The sequence below is a fragment of the Oncorhynchus mykiss genome, chromosome 18 (genome assembly GCF_057628025.1).
Source record: "Oncorhynchus mykiss isolate SJ-2025 chromosome 18, ASM5762802v1, whole genome shotgun sequence".
Lineage (NCBI taxonomy): Eukaryota > Metazoa > Chordata > Actinopteri > Salmoniformes > Salmonidae > Oncorhynchus > Oncorhynchus mykiss.
The window spans coordinates 22,745,630-22,764,958 of record NC_143039.1 but is presented as its reverse complement, the minus strand read 5'-3'; the positions used below and the strand labels follow the sequence as shown (position 1 = coordinate 22,764,958).

The 19,329-nt window shown below is 42.7% G+C and overlaps 2 protein-coding genes across 2 annotated transcripts in view; one reads left to right on the top strand and one right to left on the bottom strand.

Annotated features, from left to right (window-relative positions):
• LOC110495440 (serine/threonine-protein kinase 11-interacting protein) overlaps positions 1-3,117 on the bottom strand; it is a 50,050-nt gene extending 46,933 nt beyond the window's left edge. Inside the window, exon 1 of the mRNA XM_090207829.1 lies at positions 2,976-3,117. Coding sequence (XP_090063955.1) covers positions 2,976-2,992 — 17 coding nt within the window. The 5' untranslated portion in view covers positions 2,993-3,117. The remainder of the gene's footprint in view (positions 1-2,975) is intronic.
• igfbp2 (insulin-like growth factor binding protein 2) lies at positions 3,013-19,220 on the top strand. Its single transcript, NM_001124649.1, is given in 4 exon segments — positions 3,013-3,391; positions 14,989-15,167; positions 17,386-17,526; positions 18,013-19,220. Coding segments are annotated over 4 exon segments (843 nt in total). The 5' UTR covers positions 3,013-3,027; the 3' UTR covers positions 18,172-19,220.
• The last annotated feature ends 109 nt before the right edge of the window (positions 19,221-19,329 follow it).

Sequence of the window (19,329 nt, the reverse complement as noted above, 5' to 3'; positions counted from 1 at the left end):
CAGGATACTGTTCTAATACATTATAGTCAGTATAGCCAGGATACTGTTCTAATACATTATAATCAGTATAGCCAGGATACTGTTCTAATACATTATAGTCAGTATAGCCAGGATACTGTTCTAATACATTATAGTCAGTATAGCCAGGATACTGTTCTAATACATTATAATCAGTATAGCCAGGATACTGTTCTAATACATTATAGTCAGTATAGCCAGGATACTGTTCTAATACATTATAGCCAGGATACTGTTCTAATACATTATAGTCAGTATAGCCAGGATACTGTTCTAATACATTATAGTCAGTATAGTCAGTATACTGTTCTAATACATTATAGTCAGTATAGCCAGGATACTGTTCTAATACATTATAGCCAGGATACTGTTCTAATACATTATAGTCAGTATAGCCAGGATACTGTTCTAATACATTATAGTCATTATAGCCAGGATACTGTTCTAATACATTATAATCAGTATAGCCAGGATACTGTTCTAATACATTATAATCAGTATAGCCAGGATACTGTTCTAATACATTATAGTCATTATAGCCAGGATACTGTTCTAATACATTATAGCCATTATAGCCAGGATACTGTTCTAATACATTATAGTCATTATAGCCAGGATACTGTTCTAATACATTATAGTCATTATAGCCAGGATACTGTTCTAATACATTATAATCAGTATAGCCAGGATACTGTTCTAATACATTATAGTCATTATAGCCAGGATACTGTTCTAATACATTATAGTCATTATAGCCAGGGTACTGTTCTAATACATTATAGTCAGTATAGCCAGGATACTGTTCTAATACATTATAGTCATTATAGCCAGGATACTGTTCTAATACATTATAATCAGTATAGCCAGGATACTGTTCTAATACATTATAGTCATTATAGCCAGGATACTGTTCTAATACATTATAGTCATTATAGCCAGGGTACTGTTCTAATACATTATAGTCAGTATAGCCAGGATACTGTTCTAATACATTATAGTCATTATAGCCAGGATACTGTTCTAATACATTATAGTCATTATAGCCAGGATACTGTTCTAATACATTATAATCAGTATAGCCAGGATACTGTTCTAATACATTATAGTCAGTATAGCCAGGATACTGTTCTAATACATTATAGTCATTATAGCCAGGATACTGTTCTAATACATTATAGCCAGGATACTGTTCTAATACATTATAGTCAGTATAGCCAGGATACTGTTCTAATACATTATAATCATTATAGCCAGGGTACTGTTCTAATACATTATAATCAGTATAGCCAGGATACTGTTCTAATATATACAAATATAAACAGGTCATCCAACTGTGCTAGGCCCATATCGGAAATATGCCATTTTCTAATCAAAGGGATTTCTGCTCAGTGTTGTAATGTTTCACTTCATATCAATCAAATGTTATTCGTCACATGCTTTGTTAACAACAGGTGTGGACTAACAGTGAAATGCCTACTTACACATATTGAAATGACCTATAGCTCTTTACATATGCATAGAAACAGATAATGTATTCATTCACTGCATGAGGAGATCTCACCCAGCGCTCACTATCAATGTGGACCTGTACTTTATCTAGTGTGTATAGTGACTTAATAATTCTGGGGGGAATTTTAGGTAGCTGAACTTGATGGGAATGGCATTGCAATAACCACTGGCCAGATACTGTGGCCTGTTACCCCATTACCTGGTGGCCGTTCCCAGACACTGGGCAAACTCTAGCCCCGGGCCTTGTTTATGAACCAGGCCTTCTCTGCTTCTTCTCCCCAATGTTGCTTTTTATAAAATGACATATGAGGTTCTATGCAAACACCCCCAGCATCATCCAGATGCCCCCTAAGATACTGGCCCCTTCAGAAGGGCCCTTTCTCCTCGAGTCCGCCCTCAAGGCCGAGCCGGGATGCCGACCATAAATAGGTGAAATACCATGAAATCAGAGGGCACCCACAAAACAAAATAATCCACATTTATATCTGTGATTCCCTGCCTGGCTGGAGAGTATGGTTACAGTACATATGCAATGTTTATTTCTGTGCCCTTAAATAAACAGCAATTAGTCTCCCGGGCAACCACAGCACTCACTGGACGGTTTAATGGGAGCTTGTTTGGTATGTAAGCACGACACCTCAGCGCCTGGCCCCAGCTGATCAATAGGCAACATACACAGCGCCCACCAGGTAGGGAATGGCATGCAGACTCTGGGCAGGGCTTTCATTAAGTGTCAATGGACATGGAAGGAATGCTTTTTGTTTATGTTTGTTTATTTATTTATTTTCTGGGAGAGGGTGCATGCTGATAAAAATAAACATGCTACAGTATGGAATATTGCCTCTCTCAGTCTCAGGCCCAGCCAAGGGAATGCTGCCTCATTTTCCTCCATTGAGCTGCATGATACTACCACATAGAACATTCTCTTCTTGCCTTTCCCTATTGTACAGTGTATTTTTTGCACATTTCCAACAATAGTACTATTACAAACAGGCTGCATAGCCTATAATGCGGATAGTATCTAGAACTTACAATTCTTGGTTTCCATTGATCAGAATCATTTTAAATAGAACGTTTATAGGGCATCACTTCAGTGTATCCTATGTGTGTTTGGGTTTGTCTGACAGTTATTTCTGCTTGTTGTAATAAATCACCAAATCTATCTATATACAGGCCTCATCAACATCAACAGTTGGCCAGAGACATAATGTAAGTTGATTACAAAATAACAAGTCATTTGGACTGGTCTTAGGTATACTTGTGCATGAAAACTTGAGAGGCTATATAATATTTTCGTCATAGCACAAAATTGCCTGTTAGGGTTTGCCTGCTACTCTTCCATACGCACCACTGGTCTGACGAGCTGTCAATTAATCTGCGGTTGGTAGGACCCTGCAGAACTCAACCCATCCGCTGGCTTCACCTGTTCGCATGCACAGTTATTTTACCTGGAGTTGCGTTCCATTGCCTCACTAAATGACAAGACGTTCCACACCGAGGATGATATCGTATTCAGGCTGCAGCTTGCTGCTGCTGTCGGTGGCTTTCGTGGGAGCTTCTTTCGCGGAGATGGTCTTCCGTTGCCCGAGTTGCACCGCTGAACGTCAGGCTGCGTGCCCGAAGCTCACCGAGACCTGTGCAGAGATAGTGCGCGAACCGGGCTGCGGTTGCTGCCCGGTGTGCGCCCGGCAAGAGGGCGAGTTATGCGGCGTGTACACCCCGAGATGCTCCAGCGGGCTCCGGTGTTACCCGAAGCCGGACTCCGATCTGCCTCTCGAGCAGCTGGTCCAGGGGCTGGGGCTGTGCGGACACAAAGTGGTCACCGAGCCCACGGGGAGCCAGGAGCACCGGGAGAAATTTAGCGGTCAGTTTCAACAAGCTTGATACATTTGCAATGTTGTAATGGAACAGAGAGGAAGTTTGGGAAGTATGATCATTAGTAGGCGTTAATCTATTATTGCATTGTCATTGGGGTGGCTTACAGCCTTTAGCATGGACCGTATTGTGATTTATTTAATTCGCAGCAGTCTAAACTAATGATTTTGGCGTCCATTTGCTCATAGAAACATTTAAACTGTAATTAACCCGCTCTAAAACGCCTATTTATTTGAATGATTTGTTATTACACAGGTATAACACTTTTGCCTTTTATATGTACCGAATTGAACTGCAAATGATATAAGCCTTTATTTGGCATTGGGCTATATGTCCTAATCACAAATGAAAGAAACGTTTGCAGGTAGTATCGTCCATCAGTCTCCAACAACAACCAGAACTACACTGGACTAGTTTGACTTATTGACCTCCATGTGTTGACTTATTGGACCCTTGCTGGAATCCAATAGACTCCCTTACCTATCAATATTATTCCTGTATAACATACACTGTTTAAGCAAGCCTATACTGTAAGATGACTGCTTGATTATACCATTAAATAACATTCCCAGCTTGTGTTTTACACAGAAATCCCAAAACATTCCTATTTAATTGGATAACATGAGAGAGGAGAGAGAAGTAAAATAATGCCACATTGATTGGCAATTTGGACTTTGTACTTTGACCCCAACCACTGTCAACTAGTGTCAACTGGAGTGTTTGTTGAAGCTCGTTCAGTATGCTGTGATTTCTACTAAACCTAATGTCAATGTCCCCATCTGCCAAATGTAACATTTGATTAGATTATGAAGGAGAACCTGTGATTCCTGAAAAGTTCAAATGGATTAGGGCCAGGTCACCACAGACAGTAGCACTAGAAATGCACGTGGAGTAACCTACACTTGCACATGTAGCCAGAGATAAGTTGGGTCTTAGGAGGTAGTGGTGTTCTAATACTATTTCTATGGTGGAACTCTTCCTGAAATAGCTACTTGCAGTCTGCTTTGCTACAGCCAGATGCCACAGTCCTAGCCTACAGTACAGTGAATTGCCATGACGCCATCCTATATTTCTCTGCTCAAACTGTTTCTCTTCTACTCTGACTGTTTCTATGTATTCACAGCCTGGCATATAAGGGATGGGTTACACCTGGGTTACACAGTACTATCATGTACACCTGGGTTACACAGTACTATCATGCACACCTGGGTTACACAGTACTATTATGTACACCTGGGTTACACAGTACTATTATGTACACCTGGGTTACACAGTACTATTATGTACACCTGAGTTACACAGTACTATCATGTACACCTGGGTTACACAGTACTATTATGTACACCTGAGCTACACAGTACTATTATGTACACATGGATTACACAGTACTGTTATGTACACCTGGGTTACACAGTACTATTGTGTACACCTGAGTTACACAGTACTATTATGTACACCTGGGTTACACAGTACTATTATGTACACCTGAGTTACACAGTACTATTATGTACACATGGATTACACAGTACTGTTATGTACACCTGGGTTACACAGTACTATTGTGTACACCTGAGTTACACAGTACTATTATGTACACATGGATTACACAGTACTGTTATGTACACCTGGGTTACACAGTACTGTTATGTACACCTGGGTTACACAGTACTATTATGTACACCTGGATTACACAGTACTATTATGTACACCTGAGTTACACAGTACTATCATGTACACCTGGGTTACACAGTACTATTATGTACACCTGAGTTACACAGTACTATTATGTACACATGGATTACACAGTACTGTTATGTACACCTGGGTTACACAGTACTATTGTGTACACCTGAGTTACACAGTACTATTATGTACACATGGATTACACAGTACTGTTATGTACACCTGGGTTACACAGTACTGTTATGTACACCTGGGTTACACAGTACTATTATGTACACCTGGGTTACATAGTACTATAATGTAAACCTGGGATACACAGTACTATAATGTACACCTGGGGTATACAGTTCTATAATGTACTTCAGACAGAATTCACAGTATGTTACCTGTAAAAACAAAATGAGGCAATGTTTATATGACTCCCTTTCAAACAGTGCCTTATTAAGCACTATTAAGCACACCTTGCAGGTTTAAGCATCCCAGTATACGGAGTGATATAAACTTCTGGACACAATCTGGTGTGTCCACGAGATTATGCAAAAAGCAGCCCCGGTTACACACGTTTCCTACACATTTTCATTGTCTAAATAGGCCGACGTGCAAAACCACAATCTATGACAACTCAGGCCATGGTAGCTACATCACATTTCCTGCTTGTTGAAACAGAGTAAACCTTTGGATAATTAATAGCAGTAACACTTTAATTAAGGGCTTGTTTAATAAAGGGCTTGTTTAATTAAGGGCTTGTTTAATTAAGGGCTTGTTTAATAAAGGGCTTGTTTAATTAAGGGCTTGTTTAATAAAGGGCTTGTTTAATAAAGGGCTTGTTTAATAAAGGGCTTGTTTAATAAGGAGTTTGTGAGGAGTTTATAGGATCAGTTTATAAATCAAAGTAAAAAAGCATTGGTTAACAGTCACATCCGCTCATGTATCAAAATAATAATCTCTTAATTTACCTGTCTTTCTCATCTGGCAGAACACACGTAATACACACATACGCAATGAGTTGTCGCATAAAGCTTACTTCTTACTGTTATTATGTGAACACATGTTATAACCAAGGAAAACGTGTTCTGCATTCTCCAAGATTGGATCACTGGGAAATGCAGAGCACCCTATATGCATTCCTTCATGCTACTCATCTCATGCTATACAGGCCTTAATGCATGACTGGCATGTAGCCTTTCATCCATGGAAGACGTGATATGAAAACCCTCCTCAGTGTCTGTGGTGCACCCCGTGTCTCCTCCTTACCTGAACCCTGTGGTGGATGGGCATCTTTATTAGCCCACCAGCCTACGCCTAGACAGTAGCCCCTCGTTGTCAATATCAAGTGGTACAGCTACAGTCGGTTTACTGTGACGCGTCAGAGAAGGATGTAAATAGAGACGTTGGGGCGAGATTGATTCCACAACCGGCAGTATATCATATTATTACGTAAAGACACGTCATAGTCAAAAATACATCACGCGAATACAAAGACATACTATTAAAAACATATATTTAAGAGAAGGGTAGCGTCCCAAATGGTTCCCTATAATGGGCCCTGGGAAAAAGTAGTGCACTCCTTTGCAAAAGAGACCCTGCTAAAATAAAGGTTAACTTAATAGGGTGCTATTTGAGACACACCAAGGTTCATCACTCATCCTCCCATCAGGATCACATCGTTGGGCTGCCACTTATCCAACAGAGGGAGGGTTACCCCACCCACAACCCCACCCACAACCCCAACCACAACCCCACCCACAACCCCACCCACAACCCAACAAAAGACCAACAAAAAAAACTCTCAAAGCTTTACAAGGAAAACAGATCCTGACCATCTGGCTGCAACTGGGCGGTGGAATAACACAGCTCCCTAACGAGGGGTATTCATCTGTACCTGCATGGGTCCACTGCCGGGGTGCCCAGCCCCCTAGACGGTGCCCGCAGGCCCGAAATAGCCCCTGATAATCCCTCCTGCTTCTCTAAAACACAGGCATCACTGCCATCCACCCCTGGGGCTGCAACTTCACCCGAAGCCATGCTAAGAATCTCAGCGTGCCTCAGACGCGTTCCAGAATAAACCTGCTCCCTTTCTCTCTCACTCTGCTTTTCTCTCCCTTTCATTCTTTCTCTCTCTCTCTCTCTCTCTCTCTCTCTCTCTCTCTCTCTCTCTCTCTCTCTCCCCCTTTCTTTCTTTCTCTCGCTGGCTCCCTCCCTCCTTCCACTCCCTCCCTCCCTCCCTCTCTCTCTTCGGTGCTTGGAGAAAACACAAGCTATGTCTGAAATGTTACTGAGCTGAGTGGGGTTGGAAGGGGACCTGTGAAAGGGCTTTGCAGGGGATAGGGCTGGCTTCGACAGATGGTTTGATGTTTCTTCACCGAAGATAATGGAGTTGAAGGAGATTTAAGTGCTGGGTATGTGTGTACAGAAGGAGGCCAATGCATTTGGCTGCTGCAATCACCCAAGATCTGTTGTTCATGGCTAGCCCGATGGCTGCAGGCAGAGCTCTTGTCTTAGGAATTGATCCTTGTATGATGGTGGTTTGTGTATCAAGGCCAGTTGACTTGTTACATTGGTGCCATGACTTGGATCACATGTCTGGTGTAGGGTTGCTAAATTCATTTTCATCTTTCAACAAATTCCCTGGTTTTCCAGAAATCCTGGTTGGAGGATTCTGGATATCCTGATTATTCCCCCCTGACTCCGGGGGAGCCTCCAACCGGGATTTTGTGCGAACCAGAGAACGTATTGAAAGTCCCGGAAATGCAACCGTAATCTGGTGTCCTATCTTCTCTGATATGGATATGTTCGCTCTTCAAAGTTAATCTGGTCTTTTCAGACCTCAAAAGTGGCCTAATGTCAAGGTCACGTCTACAGGCCTCAATCCCAAAGGAATGGGAAAGATGGGCACCATCTCTCTCCCCTCTCTCTCTATTCTCTGTATGTGTGTGCTGTAATTGTCCGTGCTGCCCTGCAGGTTTGATGGGCTCTGGCTTGCCTCCGTCTCCCTGTCTCTCTGTCCTCCTGAGCCAGGTGTGTGTGTCCCAAATGGCAAAATACTCCCTTTTCTCTATATAGTGCACTACTTTAAACCAGAGTCATGTAGGGGTACAGTGTTGTTTGGGACGCATCCAGAGTCCCAGGTTTAGCCTGCAGTCAGTCAGTTCAGGGGTGGATAGATGCCTGGCTGGGTGCAGCCAGTGTCTACGTGTCAGGACCTGCCCAGCCCCAGCTAGCTTCATGCTGTGGAGGAGCCTCTCAGGCCAGATAGCCTGGCTGTGAGGTAAACACACTTGCTCTGTGCTGACTGTGTGATTCTAGGAGGAGAGTCCTAGCAGGCCTTGTAAAGGATAATGGGAAGCAGTTCTGGAGCTGGCTCTTTTTAACTACAGCTCCCCAAAGTGCTTTACTGTACAGTCGTGGCCAAAGGTTTTGAGAATGACACAAATATGAACTTTCACAAAGTTTGCTGCATCAGTGTCTTTAGATATTTCTGTCAGATGTTACTATGGAATACTGAAGTATAATTACAAGCATTTCATAAGTGTCAAAGGCTTTTATTGATAATTACATTAAGTTTATGCAAAGAGTCAATATTTGCAGTGTTGACCCTTCTTTTTCAAGATCTCTGCAATCCACCCTGGCATGCTGTCAATTACAGTGCCTTGCGAAAGTATTCGGCCCCCTTGAACTTTGCGACCTTTTGCCACACACATTTCAAACATAAAGATATAAAACTGTATTTTTTTGTGAAGAATCAACAACAAGTGGGACACACAAAATGTATTGGATATTTCAAACTTTTTTAACAAATCAAAAACTGAAAAATTGGGCGTGCAAAATTATTCAGCCCCTTTACTTTCAGTGCAGCAAACTCTCTCCAGAAGTTCAGTGAGGATCTCTGAATGATCCAATGTTGACCTGAAGAACAAGGAACACACCAGGCAGGTCCGAGATACTGTTGTGAAGAAATTTAAAGCCGGATTTGGATACAAAAAGATTTCCCAAGCTTTAAACATCCCAAGGAGCACTGTGCAAGCGATAATATTGAAATGGAAGGAGTATCAGACCACTGCAAATCTACCAAGACCTGGCCGTCCCTCTAAACTTTCAGCTCATACAAGGAGAAGACTGATCAGAGATGCAGCCAAGAGGCCCATGATCACTCTGGATGAACTGCAGAGATCTACAGCTGAGGTGGGAGACTCTGTCCATAGGACAACAATCAGTCGTATATTGCACAAATCTGGCCTTTATGGAAGAGTGGCAAGAAGAAAGCCATTTCTTAAAGATATCCATGAAAAGTGTTGTTTAAAGTTTGCCACAAGCCACCTGGGAGACACACCAAACATGTGGAAGAAGGTGCTCTGGTCAGATGAAACCAAAATTGAACTTTTTGGCAACAATGCAAAACGTTATGTTTGGCGTAAAAGCAACACAGCTCATCACCCTGAACACACCATCCCCACTGTCAAACATGGTGGTGGCAGCATCATGGTTTGGGCCTGCTTTTCTTCAGCAGGGACAGGGAAGATGGTTAAAATTGATGGGAAGATGGATGGAGCCAAATACAGGACCATTCTGGAAGAAAACCTGATGGAGTCTGCAAAAGACCTGAGACTGGGACGGAGATTTGTCTTCCAACAAGACAATGATCCAAAACATAAAGCAAAATCTACAATGGAATGGTTCAAAAATAAACATATCCAGGTGTTAGAATGGCCAAGTCAAAGTCCAGACCTGAATCCAATCGAGAATCTGTGGAAAGAACTGAAAACTGCTGTTCACAAATGCTCTCCATCCAACCTCACTGAGCTCGAGCTGTTTTGCAAGGAGGAATGGGAAAAAATGTCAGTCTTTGATGTGCAAAACTGATAGAGACATACCCCAAGCGACTTACAGCTGTAATCGCAGCAAAAGGTGGCGCTACAAAGTATTAACTTAAGGGGGCTGAATAATTTTGCACGCCCAATTCTTCAGTTTTTGATTTGTTAAAAAAGTTTGAAATATCCAATAAATGTCGTTCCACTTCATGATTGTGTCCCACTTGTTGTTGATTCTTCACAAAAAAATACAGTTTTATATCTTTATGTTTGAAGCCTGAAATGTGGCAAAAGGTCGCAAAGTTCAAGGGGGCCGAATACTTTCGCAAGGCACTGTAACTTCTGGGCCACATCCTGACTGATGGCAGCCTATTCTTGCATAATCAATGCTTGGAGTTTGTGGGTTTTTGAATTTGTGGATTTTTGCTTGTCCACCCGCCTCTTGAGGATTGACCACAAGTTCTCAATGGGATTAAGGTCTGGGGATTTTCCTGGCCATGGACCCAAAATATCAAAGTTTTGTTCCCCGAGCCACCTAGTTATCACTTTTGCCTTATGGCAAGGTGCTCCATCATGCTGAAAAAGTCATTGTTCGTCACTAAACTGTTCCTGGATGGTTGGAAGAAGTTGCTCTCGGAGGATGTGTTGGTACCATTCTTTATTCATGGCTGTGTTCTTAGGCAAAATTGTGAGTGAGCCCACTCCCTTGGCTGAGAAGCAACCCCACACATGAATAGTCTCAGGATGCTTTACTGTTGGCATGACACAGGACTAATGGTAGCGCTCACCTTGTCTTCTCCGGGCAAGCTTTTTTCCAGATGCCCCAAACAATCGGAAAGGGGATTCATCAGAAAAATTACTTTACCCCAGTCCTCAGCAGTGACACCAGGCCATCCTCCAAAAGTCTTCGCCTCACTGTGCGTGCAGATGCACTCACACCTGCCTGCTGCCATTCCTGAGCAAGCTCTGTACTGGTGGTGCCCCGATCCCGCAGCTGAATCAACTTTAGGAGACGGTCCTGGCGCTTGCTGGACTTTCTTGGGTGCCCTGAAGCCTTCTTCACAAAAATGTAACCGCTCTCCTTGAAGTTCCTGATGATCCGATAAATGGTTGATTTAGGTGCAATCTTATTGGCAGCAACATTCTTGCCTGTGAAGCCCTTTTTGTGCAAAGCAATGATGACGGCACGTGTTTCCTTGAAGGTAACCATGGTTGAGAGAGGAAGAACAATGATTCCAAGCACCACCCTCCTTTTGAAGCTTCCAGTCTGTTATTCAAACTCAATCAGCATGACAGAGTGATCTCCAGCCTTGTCCTTGCCAACACTCACACCTGTGTTAACGAGAGAATCATTGACATGATGTCAGCTTGTCCTTTTGTGGCAGGACTGAAATGCAGTGGAAATGTTTTGGGGGGGATTCAGCTCATTGGCATGGCAAATAGGGACTTTGCAGTTAATTGCAATTAATCTGATCACTCTTCATAACATTCTGGAGTATATGCAAATTGCCATCATACAAACTGAGGCAGCAGACTTTGTGAAAATGTATATTTGTGTCATTTTAAAAACTTTTGGCCACGACTGTACAGTCAATTGTGAAGGTGATACGTTATATATACACATAAACACAGGGAAATACAGTATCATTATCACTATGCTGGCCCTAGAGTGAGGTAATATTCATGTATTACACAATAAGTCACATTGAGATTAAAGGGGATAATTAAAGGGATCATTTGAACCATGAATGTGTGTTGGTTTGACCTATCCAGTCTCCCCTTCTCCATCCATGGGCCATCTGCTCAGTTGACTAGAGTCTAGACTGTCAGACATGAACCTTCTCTCCTTTGTGCTGTTCTGGGAATTTGACAAGCATCAGCTATTAAAAAAGCAAGGAAGCCACTCATCCCTTTTGTCTGCTGTATTAATTCAAGCAGTGGACCGAAGAACAAAGTAAAAACAATGGAGCTGCAGCTCTGTTGACGTTGCAAAGCCCAGGCCCACCTCTGTGGATCGGTGGAACAGAGTGTACTGCAGGAACGGGGCCCCCTTAGAGTGGGGTCCTGACCCTGTCCGTGTGTGTCTCTGTGTGTCTCTGTGTGTCTGTGTGTGTCTGTGTGTGTGTGTGTGTGTGTGTGTGTGTGTGTGTGTGTGTGTGTGTGTGTGTGTGTGGTTTTTAATAGACTCAAACCTTCTTAGGTTTCCTCCATGAAGCTGGAATCAGTATATTACAGTTGGAGACAGTTGGGATTATCTATTAGATGAAAACAACATAATTTGTGTGTGTGTGTGTGTGTGTGTGTGTGTGTGTGTGTGTGTGTGTGTGTTTAGGGATGTATAAGTGTGTGTGTGTGTGTTTTTGTGCATGTCTCACACCTGATTCCAGTTTACTTCTGCCCTTTGTTCTGCAAAGGACACTGAGAGCACAAAGAGTTTCATGCGGGGAGCTGAAGTTAGATCTGATAGTTTCATGAGGAGAGCTGAAGTTAGATCTGATGGATTCATGAGGAGAGCTGAAGTTAGATCTGATAGTTTCACGAGGAGAGCTGAAGTTAGATCTGATAGTTTCATGAGGAGAGCTGAAGTTAGATCTGATAGTTTCATGAGGAGAGCTGAAGTTAGATCTGATAGTTTCACGAGGAGAGCTGAAGTTAGATCTGATAGTTTCATGAGGAGAGCTGAAGTTAGATCTGATGGATTCATGAGGAGAGCTGAAGTTAGATGTTTAGATCTGATAGTTTCATGAGGAGAGCTGAAGTTAGATCTGATAGTTTCATGAGGAGAGCTGAAGTTAGATCTGATAGTTTCATGAGGAGAGCTGAAGTTAGATCTGATAGTTTCATGAGGAGAGCTGAAGTTACAGTAGATCTGATGGTTTCACGAGGAGAGCTGAAGTTAGATGTTTAGATCTGATAGTTTCATGAGGAGAGCTGAAGTTAGATCTGATAGTTTCATGAGGAGAGCTGAAGTTAGATCTGATAGTTTCATGAGGAGAGCTGAAGTTAGATCTGATAGTTTCATGAGGAGAGCTGAAGTTAGATCTGGTAGTTTCATGAGGAGAGCTGAAGTTAGATCTGATGGATTCATGAGGAGAGCTGAAGTTAGATGTTTAGATCTGATAGTTTCATGAGGAGAGCTGAAGTTAGATCTGATAGTTTCATGAGGAGAGCTGAAGTTAGATCTGATAGTTTCATGAGGAGAGCTGAAGTTAGATCTGATAGTTTCATGAGGAGAGCTGAAGTTACAGTAGATCTGATGGTTTCATGAGGAGAGCTGAAGTTAGATGTTTAGATCTGATAGTTTCATGAGGAGAGCTGAAGTTAGATCTGATAGTTTCATGAGGAGAGCTGAAGTTAGATCTGATAGTTTCATGAGGAGAGCTGAAGTTAGATCTGATAGTTTCATGAGGAGAGCTGAAGTTAGATCTGCCACTGTTGTGTCGTCAGCAAACTTAATGATGGTGTTGAAGTCGTACTTGACCACTCAGTCGTGGGTGAACAGGGAGTACAGGAGGGGACTAAGCACGCACCCCTGAGGGGCCCCAGTGTTGAGGATCAGCATGGCAGATGTGTTGTTGCCTACCCTTACCACCTGGGGGTGGCCCATCAGGAAGTCCAGGATCCAGTTGCAGAGGGAGGTGTTTAGTCCCTGGGTCCTTGGCTTAGTGATGAGCTTTGTGGGCGCTATGGTGTTGAACGCTGATCTGTAGTCAATGAACAGCATTCTCACATATGTGTTCCTTTTGTCCAGGTGGGAAAGGAAGTGTGGAGTGCGATTAAGATTGCATCTGTTGGGGTGGTATGCAAATTGGAGTGATCTAAGGTTTCTGGAATGATGGTGTTGTGAGCCATGACCAGCCTTTCAAAGCACTTCATGGCTACCGACGTGAGTGCTACAGGACGGTAATCATTTAGGCAGGTTACCTTCACTATCTTAGGTGCAGGGACTATGGTGGTCTGTTTGAAACATGTAGGTATTTCATATTATAAATATATTGGATTGTGAACATCTTGCTCCTTCCTTAGTGTAGAATACACTTCACTTAAGGGCCGGCCAAGCCTGTTATATCTTATTTATATCTTATAACCTATAACCTTATAACATCTGTCGTTAATAGTGGTATGTCACTGGACAGCCTGACAGTACAGAGAGTATGTAAACAATACATTACTCTGAAAGTTTATTCATCTAAGATTTCCTCAAAACAAGGTCCAGCCAACTGTTTCCTCCCCCCTGCCGTTTCTGTTATTCTTCCATTTTGACGGTCCCAGAGCCCTGGGAGAGCTGCTAGTGGGCCCTCAGCCACCGCTCTGTCTGTTGTCAGGAATAGCATGGACAGCTAGTGGACTCGCAGGGCCAGGCCCCCTGCATTGTTTGGTTGATGTTTAACCACACGTTATCTGGTCAAACAGCTGAGGACTTCTACCTCCCTTCCCCAGATAGTGTGGTGTGTTAGTTCTGGGTGGTTGCTGTTCAAGCTTTCGTTCTAATCAGTCGAACATGAAAATGAGCTAGTGCCCTTTCATGACATGCCTTGACATTGGAGGTGAGGAGGACACTAGTCATATCAGGTGAAGGTGCCCCAGAATTAACAGAAAAGTGTACACAGACAGAATCAGATGTTCATTATTGGTTCTCATTCTTGGAAGTTAAAATGGAAAAAAATAAACAAATAATAATATTTCACAATATTTTTGAAAAATGTCCTAAATATTGCACCTTTAAAGATGTATCTATTTCCGCTGAAAGATTCACCATGCATGTCATTGCCAAATGTACTAAAGCCAACCTGCTGGCCCTATCATTTCTCATTTCATGAAGGAAGGTGCAGTATACTTAATCATTCACATGGTTGAGCTTTTCTGTGATGTAATGACAATATAACAACAATGTTATGACAGTGTTGTAATGAACGATCAATTGATTTAATGGAACTGGTTTCCATAGAGCTGTTTTGACTGTGTTTGTATGTATGTATGTGTGTGTGTGTGTGTGTGTGTGTGTGTGTGTGTGTGTGTGTGTGTGTGTGAGTGCGTGTGTGTGTGTGTGCGTATGTGCATGTATCCTGTGTCTGCGTGCGTGTCTGTCCCTCAGGGGAGGTGGTGGACATCCTGGACACGAGCCTGACAGAGATCCCCCCGGTGAGGAAGGCCACTAAGGACAACCCATGGCTGGGGCCCAAGGAGAACGCTATGCGCCAGCACCGACAGGAGATGAAGACCAAGATGAAGAGTAACAAGCCAGAGGACCCCAAAACTCCCCGCGGCAAGCAGGTTAGTAAACACCTAGTACTAAACAGTTAGGCTACATCCCATATAGCACCCTATTCCCTTAATATGGGCCCTGGTTAAAAGTAGTGCCTTATATAGGGAACAGGGTGCCATTTGAGACGCTGCCTTGGTAAACCGAGACCATTAGTGGGTCGCATCTGTTAGTAAACAGTTAGTGAACCTGGGATCATGATTAGCAGTGTCCATGTCCCTTTAGGAAGGAGTCAGTCTTAACAGAACCTAGTGCACTGCTGCCATCTTCTGGAGCAGACCTGATGGTGTCCAGCAGCTAACAATGTCTTACTGCCAATTTGGACAGTTAAGGTCAGCTTTTTCAATCGGAAAATGTAGATAAGCATTTCTATTGGACAAGATAGCCCTCCGTTTGACAACGTTTGCCCCCATTTGAAGCGTACTAAACGTGACCATGGGGAAGGTGTAAATGTTTCACACATGACAGTACAAGACCCTACTGTTGAAGACTGTATTGTTTCCTTGAAGTCGGGCCTGGCGTCCTGTTGTAGACCGACCTAGGAAAATACTTTGGTAGTACTTTATAATAACACCTCGGAATAAAGCATTTATAATGGATTAATAAATAGTTTATTCATCATTACGCCCACATATGGAAATGTTAGTAAGACAGGAATTCACATATTTATGAATAACTATGTCATAATAATTAACACGATCGTTCATAAGATGTTTAATATCGGTCCTTATAAACCATCTACTAATCATTAGTTAAGTGTTCTTGCGTGGCCTCATTTAAAGTGAGCGCTGTTTCTACTTTATAAATGCTTCGTAAATGTTCTGAGTGACCGGTGTAATTTCTCACAAAAAGATGGACATTCCAGCAGTACCTGAATAAACGGTTTACTAAACTATTATAAATGCTTTATTTCAAGATGTTATTATAAACTACTACCAGTACTAATTTTCCCACACTGAGTGATTTTCCTTGAGGATAATGATTTTGGCATTTCACGGATGCCAAGTTTAAAATAGAACCATTTTCCCCGGATATTAGCGAGTCTTGGCAACACATCAAAACCCATCAGGAGAGACTGTAAGTGCAAAGAAATGAACATTCCAATCGTTTTACTATTGATGAAGCCATAACACCTACAGAAAGAGGGCGATCAGGTGCTTTGGCAATAATCCATGAATAGAATTAGTCATGCAAATAAAATGTACTCTCAGTTATACCTGTGAGAGAAACATTATTCATTTTCATGTGAATTAATAATTGTATTCTATATTTTGGTAGTGCTGTTCATTTCATTTCCTGTGGATTATTATTCCTCCGAGAATCCAGCTCTTAACCTTTGTAGATGATTTTGGAGAATGTTTTATTTCTTTTTTCAAACAGTGGTCTGAAGGTATTTCTGGGTCATTAATCATGTAGTCTCCCTAGGCCGACGGTTTGCCTCCCACTATGTATCCAATGTTCCAGCACACATGTCTGCTGACAGTACCAGCATCGGTTGGGACAAGAGGCGGAAATGGGAGTCGAGCAGGAAATCAGTCCAGAGCCTTTCCGTTCATGTCCTGACAAAAACACTAGCCTACCACCGGACACAAAAATCTGTATTTTAGCTAGATATTTTCAATGAGTGTATATGAAAAGTAAGTTGTTTGCTTGTGCCATGACAGCTAACGTTAGCGTTACAAGTTTACAACGTTGTTTTTCACGAGCAGAAATCCTGTCTGCTTTTTAAGCCCGTCCAAACCAAACTCGTAATATATTCTGAAAAGCACCCTGCCCGGGAATTGAGATATGTACATATAGCTAGAAATAAGCTAACCGATAGTAAACAGTAGCAGCAGCGTGTGTGATAAGTCTAAAACGTTAGTGCAAAAACGGTCAATGCAGATAGTCCGGGTAGCTATGTGGTTAACTATTCAAATAATTATTTTGCAGTCTCATGGCTTGGGGGTAGAATTTCAGAGTCCTGTTGGTTCCAGACATGGTGCATCGGTAATACTTGCCGTGCAGTAGCAGAGAGAACAGTCTATGACTTGGGTGGCTGGAATCTGACAATTTTTAGAGCCTTCCTCTGACACCGCTTGGTATAGAGGTCCTGGATGGCAGGGAGCTCGGCCCCAGTGTAATAGTCAGAGACTATTAATCATGTGAATGGTGTTGCCTGTTGCTGCAAGGTCTGAGATTTCCCAGACTATTAATCATGTGACTGGTGTTGCCTGTTGTGTACTGTAGATTCAGTGTCAGCAGGAGCTGGACCAGGTGCTGGAGAGGATATCTAAGATGCCCTTCAGAGACAACCGAGGCCCACTGGAAGACCTGTATGCCCTGCACATCCCCAACTGTGATATGAGGGGGCAGTATAACCTCAAACAGGTGACTACACCCTGCACATCCCCAACTGTGACAAGAGGGGGCAGTATAACCTCAAACAGGTGACTACACCCTGCACATCCCCAACTGTGATAAGAGGGGGCAGTATAACCTCAAACAGGTGACTACACCCTGCACTTCCCCAACTGTGACAAGAGGGGGCAGTATAACCTCAAACAGGTGACTACACCCTGCACATCCCCAACTGTGACAAGAGGGGGCAGTATAACCTCAAACAGGTGACTACACCCTGCACATCCCCAATTGTGACAAGAGGGGGCAGTATAACCTCAAACAGGTGACTACACCCTGCACATCCCCAACTGTGACAAGAGGGGGCAGTGTAACCTCAAACAGGTGACTGCTCACTCTTACTTCATGGCCCAGGAGCATACACACACACACACACACACACACACACACACACACACACACACACACACACACACACACACACACACACAAACACATGTTCATTCTGTGTTTCAGTGTAAGATGTCTCTGCACGGCCAGAGGGGGGAGTGCTGGTGCGTCAACCCACACACCGGTCGGCCCATCCCATCAGCACCGACCGTGAGGGGAGACCCAAACTGCAGCCAGTACCTTAGAGGGCCAGAGATGGACACCCTCGCCTCAGCCCAGAAATAGTACGGCCCTGGTTCTCCCTGATCGGCCTGAGTCTTAAAACACAACAGAGGAAGCAGTACTCTAAACACTTAAGTAAGCTATCACAATGTTTGTGCGTCTGTTTCTGTTTCTGTGTATAGTTTTGTTTTGTATTAAATCAATTCTCAGCGATATCGTACAATGTAACCACCATAATGTGTCTTGGCTTGAGAACAAATTCCACTGCAAGGGCATAGGATGTGACAGGCAACAAAGATGAAACCCATTCTTCTTTGCAATTTCTTTCCCTCCTCTCGTAGCTTTTCTGTGGTGAACAAAATCTAATGAGAAGAATGTTTACTATGGGATGAATTCTAACTAGAAATCTGTGTCCAGCTCAGACTTTTGTGTAAAAATCAAGCATTGATGTCAATGGGCGATTTGCACATAAATTCCAATTATATGCACATTTGGCAATTAGTATTTACCGCTATGGACCTCTTGTATTCAATGTATCTGTTGTAGGGTATCTAGAGAAATGTTGTCATGAAAAAAGGATTTGACTTATTTGAAAGGTGAATATGTGAAGCAAAAAACAAAACGGCGAATTGACTCTTTAAGGGATTAGTGTCTTACTTACTTAGTGTTTGTATGGCTGTGTTTACACTGGTAGCCCAATTCTGATATTTTGCCACCGATTCGTCTTTTGACCAGTCAGATCAGATTTTCTGCGTGTGTAAACGCAGCCCAAGTGTCTTACTTTCTGGTGCTGGGAAGTGAACATGTCAAATGTTTGGTGGTTGTGTACTCAACTCCACCTACCGTTTGTTTGTATTACAGTGTTCTACGCCTTCAGGTTGGTAGGCTACCTAAACAATGAAACCTGCCTTCTATAGCCTTTAGAATACACATACGTCTTCTATACACTGTAGGAAAACCACATAGACCAAGTCTTGTTGTTACAAACACAAATACACGTTTTAGATTTCCTCGTTAATAGGAACACAAATAGAAATGTAGAATTGTTTTGTGATAAAGAACGTCTTGTTATAAGATGAAGTACATGATTAAATAGATGGTAACTTCCTGTACGTTGATTGTGTATTCATTCGGGCGTATGCCCTGGTATCTTGTGTCTCATTTTCTTAATGGAGGTCTAGGTGTAGATAAGCCATCGTATTTCATGGTACAACCCATTTC